Consider the following 15292-nt stretch of genomic DNA (forward strand, 5'->3'; position numbering starts at 1 on the left):
TCCCGGCCTACTTTGGTATTTTTTAAGAGCAAGTTGGTAAATGGGGGCATTATATGGAGAGTACTCTAGTATAGCACAGGTTAGAGCAGCATGCCAGCAACTTGAAATGGACACGGGCTTTTCCACTCCAGTCAACACTAGGACTTTTCTGTTTTTATCTTGAGTTTGAGGCTGGGCCTCTTAGTAGACCTCAGTCTGAAACTGAAATAAACCTGGACGCAGTGTACCCTTGAATCGCAAGAATGCCGCATTCAGTGTTTGTCTAGAGAAAAGCATTTATGCCAGGTTGTAACGAAAACATTTTTTGAGAACTCATAATGTTTATTCCTTAGATGAATCCATTATATTTATTTAGTGTCCCAGGAAGGACGATGGGCATATTGCTTGCAAAAGTTGATTTGAACTGATAGGTTCCACTAACTTTTTTGTCTTTTTTTTTTTTTTTTTTTTGTCTGCTTTCTTCGAGAATGGGTGTCAACCCTTAATAACACCTAGCCTTAAGAGTTTCTGGGTTGATTCCCGACCTGGCCAACTTTGTGGGGCTCCCACAACTTGCCCATATTCCCTGGCAGCTTCTGGCAGATTGAGTTTCCGGCGCGCGGTTGCCTGTCGTTCGCCCGCGCTCCTTTCTGCGAGAGGTCGGCGGCCCTGGGCAGAGCGCGCCGTCTGACCGAGTATCCGGAGGCCAGTTCCGCGCTGGGTCCACGCCCTCTTCGCCCGCCGCTGCCTGCGTGCCAGGCCGGGTGGCGGGGCTGGCCGTCGCTGCTCGGAGCTTGGGCCCTCCCCCGGGGTGATTTCAGCGTAGAAGGTGGAAATGCGGAAGTTTCCAGCTCCGACTGACAGATGAGGCTTGCGCCTGGCTTGGCATGCTCCGCGGCGACTCTGCGGCGCGCCTGGCCCCAGCTCCCCGCACCCCGCGACCCTAGAAGCCACCAAGCAGCCGGCGGGCCATGGCCACTCTGCCCAGCGCAGAGCGCCGCGCGTTCGCGCTCAAGATCAACAGGTAAGACGCCCCCCGCGGCGCGGCAGGTAGCTGCCGGACATCCCAGCACCCGCGTGGCTCGGAGCATCGCTGCAGGGGCCGAGGCCCGACGAGTCCCGTCGCGTCCGCTGCAGGGCGCCCGGTTCCCGAGGCTGCAGCGGTGGAGCCGCTGGACGCGCCGTGGCTCCTGCGCTGGGCCCGGCTAGGTCCTCCCCGAGAATCTCGGTGCTCCTGGATGTTCTCAGCCACCGGGGATCGCTTCCCCAAACAACCTCGCCCGCTCCGCCCTCCAGGTTCTTACAGGTGGCCGGTCCTCAGGAGGGTGATAGGCGCCGGGGTAACTGTGTTGGGCACGCCACGGAGTGTCTCATAAACGGTTCCTTCCTTTGAGGCAAGTCTGAGCGGAGGGAAAGAAGTGAAGGGCTAAAATGAGAGTTGCGTTTGAGGCAGGCTGCAAGACTTGTTGTCCTGAGCAGGGCTCTGTCCTCTCCTGCTTCATTATTCCAGAAAGAGTTTGGCTCCTGGTGGCATCGCTATTTTTATACCCTGCTCCAAAGGAGCCATGAAGTGGAAAAAGTGATTTTTAAAACATTTCCACTTAAATAAACCAAAAGGAATGGCCTGTGGCTGACATTTCGAGATTTACAGGACTCCAGCAAAAAACTAAGGACTGGGGGATCCCAACTCGCCATCCAATTCCTAATCAAAGTTGCACAAATTAAATGTAAGCACATTTACTGCTCAAAGTTCTCAGTAAAGGTGCTTTAACTGCAGTTTTTCCTCCACTGAAAACTGCTGACAAGTATTTGGGACATTTTTGTCTTGCCCTGAGAAAGCTAGACTGTCTAGTTAAAAGATAATAGGAAACTCATCCTGAAGTGTCAACTTATTCTGTTGCCCACGGGGCTGTCCGATTTGTTCTTCATTTAGCTGAGCCTGTGAAAGGTGGATTCCACTGTAAGTTCTGTGCTGTTAGTGTGTGAAGAGGTTTGAATAACGAAGAATTAAAAGCCCAGAAAAACAAGGTGGTAAGATCTTCTAGAAGGCATATTGAGCTTTATTACGATTTTATTTCCACTTGATATGTAACTGCCAGCAAACTGTTTCTCTTACCTTACTATTTCTTCATCTGTAAAATGAGTTTAATTATTTGTATATATTGCATATTAATGTTGGAGACCAAAATGTATATAGAGACTGGGTGCCATGGCTCACACCTCTAATCCCAACACTTTGGGAGGCCCAGGTGGGAGGATTACTTGAGCCCAGAGTTTGGGACCAGCCTGGGCAACACAGGGGTACCCCTGTAGCTACAAAAAAATAATTTAAAAACATTAGCCAGGTGTGGTTGCATGCACCTGTAGCCCCAGCTATTCAAGAGGCTTAGGCAAGAGGATCGCTTGAGCCCAGGAGGATCACAGCTGTGATCATGCCATTGCACTCCAGCCTAGGTGAGAGAGTGAAACCCTGTCTCAAAAACACAGACAAAAACAAAAACAAAAGTATATCAGGGATCTCCCTATGGGAATTTTTTTCTACATTAGGGTTCATAACTGTTGCATGCCAGGAGGGGCAATTCATTCAGGGAGCATAAGGAATCAAACTGAAGTTACTGATGGGTGTATTATTTGCCGTAGCTGCTGCTCCTCTGTCTTTGTGAATTTTAGGTCAGGAAGTGTGACTTGGGCAGAAAGATGTTAGAAACTATGGGGTTGGGCAGGGTTGATCTGGGATGAGTGGCCAAGACCTGAACTAATCCTACAGGCAGTCTTGCAAGCAATTGCAGGGGTCGGTGTCACCTGGGGGTTAAGAATAAAGGCCTTGGTTAGTGTCTGATTTCCTTGCAAATTGGCTCTCAGCTACAAAGTCACTGTGCAACACTAGACATGTTACTTCTCTAAGCTTTGGTTTCTTTGTATGTCAAGTAGAGATAATCATAGTACCTACTTCTTATGACTATGGGGAGGATTAAATGAATAATAGGTACAAAGTCTGAATTGCCAAGTGCTCGATGTGTAAAATACACATTGTAGGCCGGGCGCGGTGGCTCAAGCCTGTAATCCCAGCACTTTGGGAGGCCGAGATGGGCGGATCACAAGGTCAGGAGATCGAGACCATCCTGGCTAACACGGTGAAACCCCGTCTCTACTAAAAATACAAAAAATTAGCCGGGCGAGGTGGCGGGCGCCTGTAGTCCCAGCTACTCGGGAAGCTGAGGCAAGAGAATGGCGTAAACCCGGGAGGCGGAGCTTGCAGTGAGCTGACATTCGGCCACTGCACTCCAGCCCGGGTGACAGAGCAAGACTCCGTCTCAAAAAAAAAAAAAAAAAAAAAAATACACATTGTAATTTAGAGACAGTACAGAAAAAATAATGGAAAATGTCTTGTTAATGATTTTCATGTTGATTGCATGTTGCTTGTCATGTCTGGCTCAGAATAAATGGTAAATAATTCTTAGTTACCATCATTAACATTACAATCAACTTCATTGCTGTAATCATCTCCATCATCACCATCTTTGGTAGCCTAAGATAGAAAGGTAGGAAGGAAAGCTGAAGTTGGAGAGCTTCAGGCAGAGATCAGTTTGGGTTGGGTAGGGAGATGCCAGTGACTGGCTGGGAGCTTTCTTGGGGCCAGTGTTTCCCCTCATGTGCCTTCCGTCGGGTGCTGAGAACACAAAACACATTCAATGGAAGAAAATATGTGATGAAATCTGATCAAGAAGAGCCCCCTCAAGTTAAATAAAGTATAAAAGGTTTTATAATCCTCAGGCAAGAAAATGGATTGGAAATTCCTATTCTTAGAGTTCTGTTTTCCTCTTTGAAGCATTCTGTGTATTGTGTGGGAGTGTCATGCTAAGGAGCTTGGCAGAAATTGTTATTCAAAGGAGCAGATTGATAAGGACATACCTAGTATTAATATATCATTTAATTTCACCATTTATTATTTACTTATTGTGTCCCAGACACTATGTTACACAGTTAATGGATTTTATGATTAAATTCTCACAAAAAGCCTGTCAAACTCATGAAGTCTTGTACAGAAGAGGAAAAGGAATCTTAGCGATATAGCTTCACAAGGCCATGTAATTTTTTTCAAGAACAACCAGCAATGGCAGAGCTGGGATTGCAAACTGCTCCAAAGACTGTGCTCTTAATTGGGCCTATTGTTATTTTGATCCATGTATCCCAAGAATTTCCTTTAAAGCAAGAGGGGAATTAATTTTTTTAAAAAATCATCATTTTAGTAGCAGCATTAGCAAAGTGTTCTGTTTCTGATTAGTGTTTAATATATAAACATTAACAATGTGATGTTTTGCAATGTTGAAGGTGGAAAAGAAATGTTTTCCCTTGCATGTCTACCTATTTTTTTTTTAACTAGATCAAATTCCAAAAGTAAGAACTGTGTTGAAATATGGCCATTAGTACATTCAGCATGTGCTCATGTTTTTCACCTTACTACTCAGAATGGTGTAAACTATCCCTTAAAAATATTTGTGGGATAAAACCAGTATGCTTCCTGTTAATGAAGTATTCAAATCTGATATATTAAAAATATTATTTGTAAAGAGTTCAGTTCTGGCCGGGCGCGGTGGCTCAAGCCTGTAATCCCAGCACTTTGGGAGGCCGAGAGGGGCGGATCACGAGGTCAGGAGATCGAGACCATCCTGGCTAATCCGGTGAAACCCCGTCTCTACTAAAAAATACAAAAAACTAGCCAGGCGAGGTGGCGGGCGCCTGTAGTCCCAGCTACTCGGGAGGCTGAGGCAGGAGAGTGGTGTAAACCCGGGAGGCGGAGCTTGCAGTGAGCTGAGATCCGGCCACTGCACTCCAGCCTGGGCGACAGAGCGAGACTCCGTCTCAAAAAAAAAAAAAAAAAAAAGAGTTCACCACACCAGTCTCCAGAAGGAGTAAGCGGACTATCTCACAGTCTGAGAAGAAGCCCACAGTCTTTAAATTCTGTTGACACTGGCCTCTCATGCTCTTATAAATTCTAAATTTCATGTGTTGTAAGCCATCATATGGGACTTGTTTTGTCTTGAGCGCCAAGTGTAATTGTATAACTTGTTAATGGTTAAGCATTTCGCTAGAACCCACAGCTCAGGAAGGTATAAGAGAAAGGACCTATCACTGAATGTTTCTGAGGTAGAAAGGTGAAATTAATTTTCTTGTAAGTGCTATATACTTGTCTTCATTTCCATTTTATTGTTGCTGACTTGTGGGCCAAGGAAAGAGTAGATCTAAGTTAGGTAGTTCATAATAACGTTTACATTTGGGATTTCAGGCACTGCTGCATTAAATGTCGTAACACAGTTACTTGTAGGAACATCCAGTCTTGAGTCTTGTTAACTGCCTTTTTTCTTACTGGAATTTAGTGCCTTTGTAGATTATAAAAATTATTACTAATACTCTGAACATTTATTAAACAAAGTCTTAGTGTCTTTCAAATATAGAACAGATGTAAAACTTGATCAAATATTAAAGTAAAATAAGAACCTTGGATAAAGAGGACAAAAGTGTAGAATGCAGAAAAAAACATTAACCCTCTTGTGGATAGTCAGGATTGAAAGGAAGGAAAAATAATGGCTTACACTTCTAGAATGCTTTCTATATCATAACTCATTCACCTCTATGAAATAGGAGCAGTGACTATCTCTGTTTTACAGATGGAGAAACTGAGTGCAGAGAAGCTATAGAAGTTGTTCAAAGTCACATACAACTAATTAAGATCAGAGCTGAGATTCAAATGTAGGCCGCCTGGCTCCAGAATCTTCTCTTTTAATCATTATACCATGCTGTCATCTCAGTTTTATTTTAAAATAATAATAAGTAGCATTTATTGATTATTTAGTATGTGCTACATATTGTGCTAAGAACTTTACATACCTTCATTTCATCCTTTCAAAAAAGGAGCAAACAGAGCTGGGTGCAGTGGCTCATGCCTGTAATCTCAGCATTTTGGGAGGCAGGAGGATCACCTGAGGTCAGGAATTCAAGACCAGCCTGGCCAACATGACGAAACCCCGTCTCTACTAAAAAATATAAAAATTAGCCAGGCGTGGTGGCGTGTGCCTATAATCCTAGCTACTTAGGAGGCTGAGGTGGGAGAATTGCTTGAACTTGGGAGGTGGAGGCTGCAGTGAGCTGAGATGTGCTGCTGCATTCCAGCCTGGGCGACAGAGTGAGACTCTGTCTCAAAAATAAAATAAAATAAAATAAAATAAAAAATAAAAAAGGAACAAAGTATTAGGCATAATAATCATCAGCAGAGAGTGATTTTATGAAAGATAAAAACGGGGTGGTAAGAAGAGAGAATAAAGTTACATAAAGATAGCATTTAAGAACAACCACAGGCTGGTCATGGTGGCTCACACCTGTAACCCTAGCACTTTGGGAGGCCTAAGTGAGCCCAGGAGTTCGAGACCAGCCTGGGCAACACAGTAAAACCCTGTCTCTACAAAAAATGCAAAAATTAGCCAGGTGTGGTGGCTTGCACCTGTGGTCCCAGCTACTTGGAAGGCTGAGATGGGAGGATCACTTGAGCACAGGAAGTTGAAGCTGCTGTGAGCAGTGATTGTGCCACTGCACTCCAGCCTGAGTGAGAGAGCGAGACTCTATCTCAAAAAAAAAAGGAACAACTCCAATAATTTTGGGCATAAGGACCAGAGCACAATGAGCTACAGAGAGCTTTCTCAGAATTATTTGCTAATTTTATCTGCAAAGATAATACAAGCATAAAAATATATGCATTCAAATGTATAGATGTGTATCTGCAGTGAAAGCAGAGCTGTTCCTCAGTAGTAGGGGTGGCTGGCAGAGTGAGGTAGTGTGCTTTCAGGAATTGCTTTGTCTGATGTGTTCTAGACCAAAGACCAATAGAGGAGCTTGGGCAATCAGACTCAGAATTTTTGATCTTTCACATTTAGAATCGGTTTCTTCCAGATTCTTGGAAAAGGTCCATTTGTGCTTTAGGCATCTAGTGCTATTCTGAAGGTTCCTTACAAAATGTATACCGAAATAACCTTCTACCAGGGTGAATGTTCTTCATTTGGAGTTCTTTGAGTTCCGACCATTTACATATATTGATGAAGCTAATGTATACTTCTTCATAGACCAGTGGAAAGAAAACGTAATAACATGTAGTTACCCAGGAAGAGATGAAGAACTCAGGGGACCAAGTCTCCCATCTCAACTCCCCACAAAGCTAGTGTTAGAATAGGATGATGTTGAAAACACCTAAACTTTCCATGCTCTTTAAGGGACCATGAGAAGGTAGGGATGTGACCATACTCAGACTTCTTGCTGAGAAAGCTAAGAAACAGAAACAGAAACAGAAACACTTAGTTCTTTTCAGTGGCAGGTGCTTATTAATGTTTGGCCCATTTGATAAAGGGTTAAAGCAACATGAATGTGCTACCCCTGTTGCCACAAGCATCTAGTCTAATTTCTTTCTTGCTTTCTCTCTTTCTTTCCTTTCTCTCTCCTTCCTTCCTCCCTCCCTCCCTCCCTCCCTCCCTCTCTCTCTCTCTCTCTCTCTCTCTCTCTCTCTCTTTCTTTCTTTCTTTCTTTCTTTCTTTCTTTCTTTCTTTCTTTCTTTCTCTCTTTCTTTGAGACAGAGTCTCACTCTGTCACCCAGGCTGGAGTGCAGTGGCGCCATCTCGGCTCACGGCAACCTCTGCCTCCTGGGTTCAACTGATTCTCCTGCCTCAGCCTCCTGAGTAGCTGAGATTACAGGCGCACACCCCCACGCCTGGCTAATTTTTGTATTTTTAGTAGAGATGGGGTTTCACCATGTTGTTCAGGCTGGTGCAGTCTAATTTCTTACCCAGTCAGCAGCAGAAAGGCTCTCTGGGCTCTAGGTAAACACATGAAATTTATGTAGTGTGTTTAAGTGTGGTTCCTGTGCTTCTGGAGTTGGCACAGTAGTGGTACCATTTGCTGTATCGACAATGGGGGATATAGACCAAAAACAGATTGACCCCTCTGAAAGTATATATGAACACATGTTGATGCAGTGTTCCTGGTGAAACTAAACAAATGGGTAAAGTTGGCCTAGGGTACAAGACATTATGTCATGTCCCACTGCATTACGATTAAACACAAGATTAGAAAGGAGAAATGATGGCAATGGAACCAGAGTTTCTCCAGCTCTCTATTCTCATGTTCATCATCATAGATAGGAAAATGCAGCCAGCCCTCCTCATCTGCAGGTTGCACATCCTGGATTCAGCCAACCACACAGATCAAAACTATTTGGAAAAAATTGTAGATGGTTGCATCTGTACTGAACATGTACAGACTTTTTTCCTTGTCATTATTCCATACATAATATAGTATAATAACTATTTATATAGCATTTACATTGTGTTAGGTACTATAAATAATCTAGAGATGATTTAAAGTATACAGGAGGGCTGGCCACGGTGGCTCATGCCTGTAATCCCAGCACATTCGGAGGCCAAGGTGGGTGGATCACTTGAAGTCAGAAGTTTGAGACTAGCCTGGCCAACATGGTGAAACCCCATCTCTATTAAAACTACAAAAAAAAAAAAAAAAAAAAAAAAAAAAATTAGCTGGGTGTGGTGGCAGGTGCCTGTAGTCCCAGCTACTCAGGAGGCTGAGGCAGGAGAATCACTTGAACCTGGGAGGTGGAAGTTGCAGTGAGCTGGGATTGCACCACTGCACTCCAGCCTATGTGACAGAGCAAGACTCTGTCTCATTTAAAAAAAAAAAAAAATCATGAACAACTCTGCATGTAAATCAATACAGAGCTACATTATAATTTACATAGGCTGTATAAAATCCTATTGATTAGATGTAAAATGATTTATTAAATTAATTTTCTATTATTGGGCATGAAGATAGGTTCCAGGCTGGGCCCAGTGGCTCATGCCTGGAACCTGCCTCCCAGTGCTTTGGGAGGCAGACACAGGAGAATCAGTTGAGCCCAGGAGTTCAAGACCAGCCTGAGCAACATAGTGAGACACCATCTCTACAAAAAGCAAACGAAACATTAGGCAGACAGGGTGGTGCATGCTACATGGAAGGCTGAGGTGGGGGGGTCACTTGAGCCCAGGAGTCACTTGAGCCTCAGGCTGCAGTGAGCTATGATTGCGCCACTGCTCTCCAACCTGGGTCACAGAGGGAAACTCTATCTCAAAAAACACAAAGAAAAAACCAAAAGAGATAGGTTTAACTTTTCACAATAGAGTTTGATGGAGCAGTCTTATACATACCTTTTCCTGTGCTAGTGCAAACACCTCCTTACAAATTTCTAACAGTGTAATTGTTTGGTCATAGGAAAGAAACTTTTTTCAAGCTTTTGATTGCCAAATTGACTCGCAGAAAATGTATGCCTGTTTCTGCTCCTACCAGTGGCCCTACGAATGCTCCTTTCCCCACATTCACACCCCCACCGAGTTTTATCATTCTTTTAAATCTGTATTTGCCAGTGTTGACCTCTTCTCTTAAATGCCTGTAACCTCTTCCTGTTTAGCTTCTCTCCTAGGTCGGAGAGTGAAGTCTGAAGTCATTCTTTAGGGATTAAAATAGTCATGCATTTCTCCTTTTTTTCTTTGCCTTACATGCAACCATAAATGGTGAGAACCTCTATCCTTTTTCGCTTTTTGCTTCTGTTCCTTTAATAGGTGGATTAATGATAAAGGTAGATTGTTCTAACAACTTAGTTATTTCTTGATTTTGTTGTAAACTCTAGTTGCCAGACTGTAAACTTTGCTTTTTACTTTGCTTAACAATGTCATTCAATCCACCTCCTCCTTTGGGTGCCTAAGCCATAGGCCTTTTAAATAAAATAGCAAACGGAAAATCAGAATCCCTTTCTATCACAAAATAAGATTCCAGATTACATAACTCACTGTATGTGTTTTCACTTGGATGAGAGAATGGAGACTATAGACCTCTTTCATACTTATTTTTAATGTTCCTTTTCCTCTAGAATTGGTTTCTGGGGTAAAAGGAAACAGTAGTACCCCTCTGCTCAGAAACCTCAAAAAACTTCATGACTTCTATCATTCTCATCAAAGGGGAAAATTGATTGTTCTCCTGTGATAGAGACCAAAAATACAAATAGCTAAACTGGAACTAGATTAAGAAAAACAGAAATTAATCAGCTCTACCCTCTCACTCCCATCTCTTCGTAAGTTAGTAGGCTTATGAGTCCTAGGCTGGTTAGTTCATTCATTTATTCACTCATGCCAGCCATTGAGGATTATTGTGTTCTAAGTGCTGTGCTAAGCCCCAGAAATACAAAGACAAGTGAGTCATGGGCCTACCTGCAAGAAGCAAGGAGATTTACTCAAAATTAAGAACTGGAAAAAGAAAGGCACTTTCCCTGGCCTCGTAGCTCTCCATGACTTCAAAGTATTCCTCTCTGGGGTCATGCCACTAGGGATAATAGCATTATCCAAAACATTTTTGGAAATCCTTTTAGAATTATCGTCAGGGACTGCAGTACATTTATTTTTAAAAAGAAGCTTGGTGGTTTAAAATCTCTCTTTTTTTCTTTTGAGGGAGAATCTGCTTTATTATTTGAAAAGTTTCAAAAAATATAGAAAATACAGATGATAAAATGACAAGTATCTAAGGGTCAACTTAACAGAATTAACACATTAACATTCGTCACTTTTGCTTTAGTTGTTTTTTTTTAATTAAAAAAGAGAACATTACAGATAAATGTGAAGTCCCTGTTATTCTGTTGCCCATTTCTGTTCTCCCTGCTGCTCCCGGAGAGTACTAACACAAAGGTGTACTTTTGGGGTGCGTGTATGTGTGTGTGTGTGTGTGTGTGTGTGTGTATACACATATCCATAAACAATATATGGTATAGCTTCTGGAGGGAGCCAAAGTCATTAGCACTCAAGCAAGCCTATTAAATAAAGTGATATCAGCTTGAGTTAAGATATTGCCATGAAATAATGGAGCTGATTTTTAGGTACCTTGTCAAAATAGTTCTGAAAGTAATTGCAAAGAGGAGTTCCAAAAGTGAGTTCAGAAAGACAACTTTATCAGAATAAATTGCATGGTACCACATACAGGAAACTATAAAGAACAGCAGTTATTTAGAAGTGTTCATTCTGACAATGTTTTTCAATTATTCCTTAATATTATAACCACTTACTCGTTTCCTGAAATCACCAGGAAATTTTTCAAAAAGATTTTTCTCCCTCAGTGAATGTACCCACAATTTGCATTTGACTCAAGATAAGCAGTTGAGTCGATAACATGTTTATTTTTAAATACACGGTTTTAAAACACAGAATAAAAATTCTACCTCACTGCTTGGAGACTCAATTAAGGAAAGTATGCACATTAGCAAAAAGAAAATGTGATATTTGCTGAGAAGTCTTGAAGTGGATATTTTGGCCTTCGTATGACTGAATGGTCAAGCTTGACTCTCCTGTTTGCTCAGGGAGGCCCAGTCCCTCTGCTGCCATGGGTAGAAATACTTTTTCCTAAATCGCTGCTTCATCCCACTGCCATACAGAGCAATATTCAGGGCACAGCCAAAACCTTCTTTAGCAGACCTTTCTGAGTTCTCTCTACTCAACTTTCTGCTGTGTAATATGAGCACTCTAGAGAAGCTGGGCTGTCCTCAGGAAATTACACTTGGGGGTCTGTGGTTCCCCAGGAAGGCAAACTGGAGCTCCCTAAGGGGTGCTAGTCATCATACAGCATTTACACTAGCATTGCAGTCCACTTTCACCTATGCAAGTAGAAAAACTCAGGCTCAAAGTCCACTGACAATGCAGGAGTCCCTTATCTGCTGGTTAACATAAATGTTGTTTTAAGATGATGGCCATCTGTTGTCTGTGGGAACAAGACTATCACCCACCTGTTGGCATGCTGGCTGGTTTAATATCTTATTCTTTCATTCCAAATAACTACCTGGTCTCACAAATCCCTTTAGATGGGGTATCCAATTTACCTCCTGTATCTTATCCAATAATCTCATTCAAATCAACAAGATATTTCATTGATTGCCTGTGACTTTCTCTAGGTATTATGGGAGATTTAAAACTCAGACAAGCAGTCTATGCCCTCAGAATCCAGCTGGAGTGAGTGGGTGACTATAAATGCAAAAGTTAGAGAGCATGGGGAACAGTGTATGATTGTGTGGCTGGGGAGGGGTAAGGACAAAAACTCAGAGAGAGAGAGAAGCCTGTAGCCCTGGCTACAGTAGGGCAACACCTGTGAGGAGATGAGTCTCAGCTGGGCCCTGAAGGGAGGTGACTCACAGATGAAACAAACATGGTGGGAAGAATAGTTAGCAGTGTGCAGAAGGCATTGGAAGGAATTCCAGGGGAGGAGTGAGGAGGGAGCCACAGTCATTCTGATGTGAGGTAGTGAGATCTGGGATTAGACTGGGTCATCAGAATGGAAAAAAGGGGCCTGCTTCTGCAGACAGTTTAAGGGAATCAACTGGATGTGGGAAGCAACTACATACTTATTCATTCACTTCATGCATATTGATTATAGCCCACTATGTCCCTAGGACTATTCTAACTGCAGGGGATAGAGTCATGAATAAGATAGATAGACAGGGTTCTTGTTCTAAAAGAAGTAATATACCAATGGGGAGACAATGAAGAAATAAACCAGTAAATAAACAAGGAAACATCAGATAAAATAAGTGTAATGCAGAGAATGTAAAAGGGCCACTGAGAGGGCATGGATTCTTTAGATAGGATGGTCAAGGAAAGCATCTCAGAGAAAACCTCTGAGCCAAGACCAAGCCGGGGAATGACCAAGCGCATGGCTGAGGCAGGAGTAAGGTTGGTGTGTTGGAAGAAAAGCAAGAGCTGGTCTGTCTCTAGTGGAGTGAATGAGGGGAGAGGAGGAGAGCTGAAGAGGGAAGTTAGCGAAGACCAAATGACATAAAAGCCTTAAAGGCAATGGAAAAAATTTAAATGTTATTCTAAGTGCAATGGTGTATTAGTCCATTTTCATATTGCTATGAAGAAATACCCAAGACTGGATAATTTATAAAGAAAAAAAGGTTTAATGGACTCACAGTTCCACATGGCTGGGGAGGCCTCACAATCATGGAAAAAGGCGAAGGAGGAGCAAAGGCATATCCTACATGGCGGCAGGCAAGAGAGCATGTGCAGGGGAATTGCCCTTTATAAAACCATCAGATCTCATGAGACTTATTCACTATCATGAGAACAGCATGGGGAAAAACCTGCCTCCATGATTCAATTATCTCCCACGACATTGTGGGGATTATGGGAGCTACAGTTCAAGATGCGATTTGGGTGGAGACAAAGCCAAACCATATCAAATGGGATGGTTTATGGAGCAAGGTATGATGTGATTGACTTTTGTGTTTAAAAGATCTATTGTACAAAGAAGTAAGGAGTGGAAGCAAGGAAACCAGCTAGGAGGCAGTAGAGAATCCAGGAGAAAGATGATGATGACAAAAGTAGAGAGCAGAGCTGAGAAGGAGAGAAACAGTCAGCTCTGGGATACATTCTGGAGCTAGGGCTGACTAATTAGATATGGGGTGGGGCAATGAGAAAAAAAAAAAAAAAAAAGAGAAATCAAGATGTTTCCAGGGTTGGATATTGATGCTTTTAACAGAGATTGAAAAGATTGGAGGAGAAGCAGGCTTTTAGGGTGAATCAGGAGTTTAACTGGGGACATATGGAGTCTAAGATGCAGTTAGACTTTCCAGTAGAATTACCTTCTATGCCGTTTTATTTAGGAATCTGAAACTCAGGGGAGAGGTCAAGGCTGGATATTTAAATTTTCAAGTAAATACCAAACATATTTTTACATAAGAAGGATAAAATATTGAAAAGATTTTGATAAGTTTTTAATAGCCACAAAGCTATATGCATAATATGGTATCATTTTAATTAAAAAATAAATATGACCGGGCACAGTGGCTCACGCTTGTAATCCCAGCACTTTGGGAGGCTGAGGCAGGCGGATCACGAGGTCAGGAGATCAAGACCATCCTGGCTAACACGGCGAAACCCTGTCTCTACTAAGAGTACAAAAAAATTAGCTGGATGTGGTGGCGGGCACCTGTAGTCACAGCTACTTGGGAGGCTGAGGCAGGAGAATGGCATGAATCTAGGAGGTGGAGGTTGCAGTGAGCCACGATCGAGCCACTGCACTCCAGCCTGGGTGACACAGCGATACTCGTCTCAAAAAAAAATAATAAAATAAAATAAAATAAATATATGCATAACTCTCTACAGAGATAAATAGATCAATACATATGACAAGGAGAGAATCAGAAGGACATATGCCAATGTGTCATGAGTGTTATCCCTGGGTAGTAGAATTATTGATGACTTTTTTGTACTTGGGACATGCATGTATGAGTGTAGGTATGCATGCATATTTTTCCTCAAAGAATGCTTTTGTAATTGGAAGAAGAAGCAATTATAAAATAAATGGCACCAAGATTTCCATCCTGGTCAAATGGGATAAGGATGATGCCAATGAGAAATTATGAAAATTGGAAATGAGAATTAGTTTTGGGAGGATGATTTTTTACTTCCCTCATAGAGGTTTTGTTTAAGACGATGTAGTAGACAGTACATTTACATGTATTTGCTGTCCCTCCCTATGGGAGGATTTTACTTTTCGCCCATTGAAGGTGATGTGGTCACTTGGAGGTGAAGAGATAGTTTGGGCTTTGTCACATTATCTTTCTCCTATTCTAAACAATCTGCAGTGTTCCAGATGGTGGATGATCTGTCATCCTGCATCCTGGAGTAAAGATGATTAAAGCAGAGCTGCAGCTGCCCTCTGAAGGTCTTTGTTTTTATAAACCACTGAGATTTTTGGATTGTCTGTTATCTCACCATAACCTAGCCCACCCTAACACAGATGAACATAAAATACAGACCATTTCTATTGGGCAGCTTGAAATACAGGCTTGGGGCATCAATGGTAGGTCAGGATGGAAAATATTGATTAAAAAGTCATCTATGAGGTGGAGATTGGAACTGAAGAATGGATACATTTTCTAAATGGAAAGTATAAGGGGAAGAGAAGAGGAATGGGCCTAGAGGAAGAGTCACTGTCAATCCATACAAGAGAGAAGAGATACAAAAAGATAGGAGGGGGCATTTGGCCAACGTATGGCAGTCAGTTGTAGTATCAGAAAAGAGAGCTAGGAGGGCAGTTACAAAGATCACATGCCAAATTATGAGGGCAAAGAGCCATTGGATTTGCCCTGAAGGTGGTCATTGAAAACCTCTGAATTAGCAGTTTTAGCAGAGCTGTGGGGAAGGAAGTTAGGTTTCATAAGGTTATAGACGGAGTCCATGCAGAG

The 15292-nt window shown here is 42.4% G+C and overlaps 1 protein-coding gene across 1 annotated transcript in view; it reads left to right on the forward strand.

The window, feature by feature from the left end:
* Positions 1–838: 838 nt before the first annotated feature.
* DOCK8 (dedicator of cytokinesis 8) overlaps positions 839–15292 on the forward strand; it is a 238068-nt gene continuing 223614 nt past the window's right edge. Inside the window, exon 1 of the mRNA XM_007969410.3 lies at positions 839–1003. Coding sequence (XP_007967601.3) covers positions 951–1003 — 53 coding nt within the window. The 5' untranslated portion in view covers positions 839–950. The remainder of the gene's footprint in view (positions 1004–15292) is intronic.

This window comes from Chlorocebus sabaeus, chromosome 12 (assembly GCF_047675955.1).
Source record: "Chlorocebus sabaeus isolate Y175 chromosome 12, mChlSab1.0.hap1, whole genome shotgun sequence".
Taxonomy (NCBI): domain Eukaryota; kingdom Metazoa; phylum Chordata; class Mammalia; order Primates; family Cercopithecidae; genus Chlorocebus; species Chlorocebus sabaeus.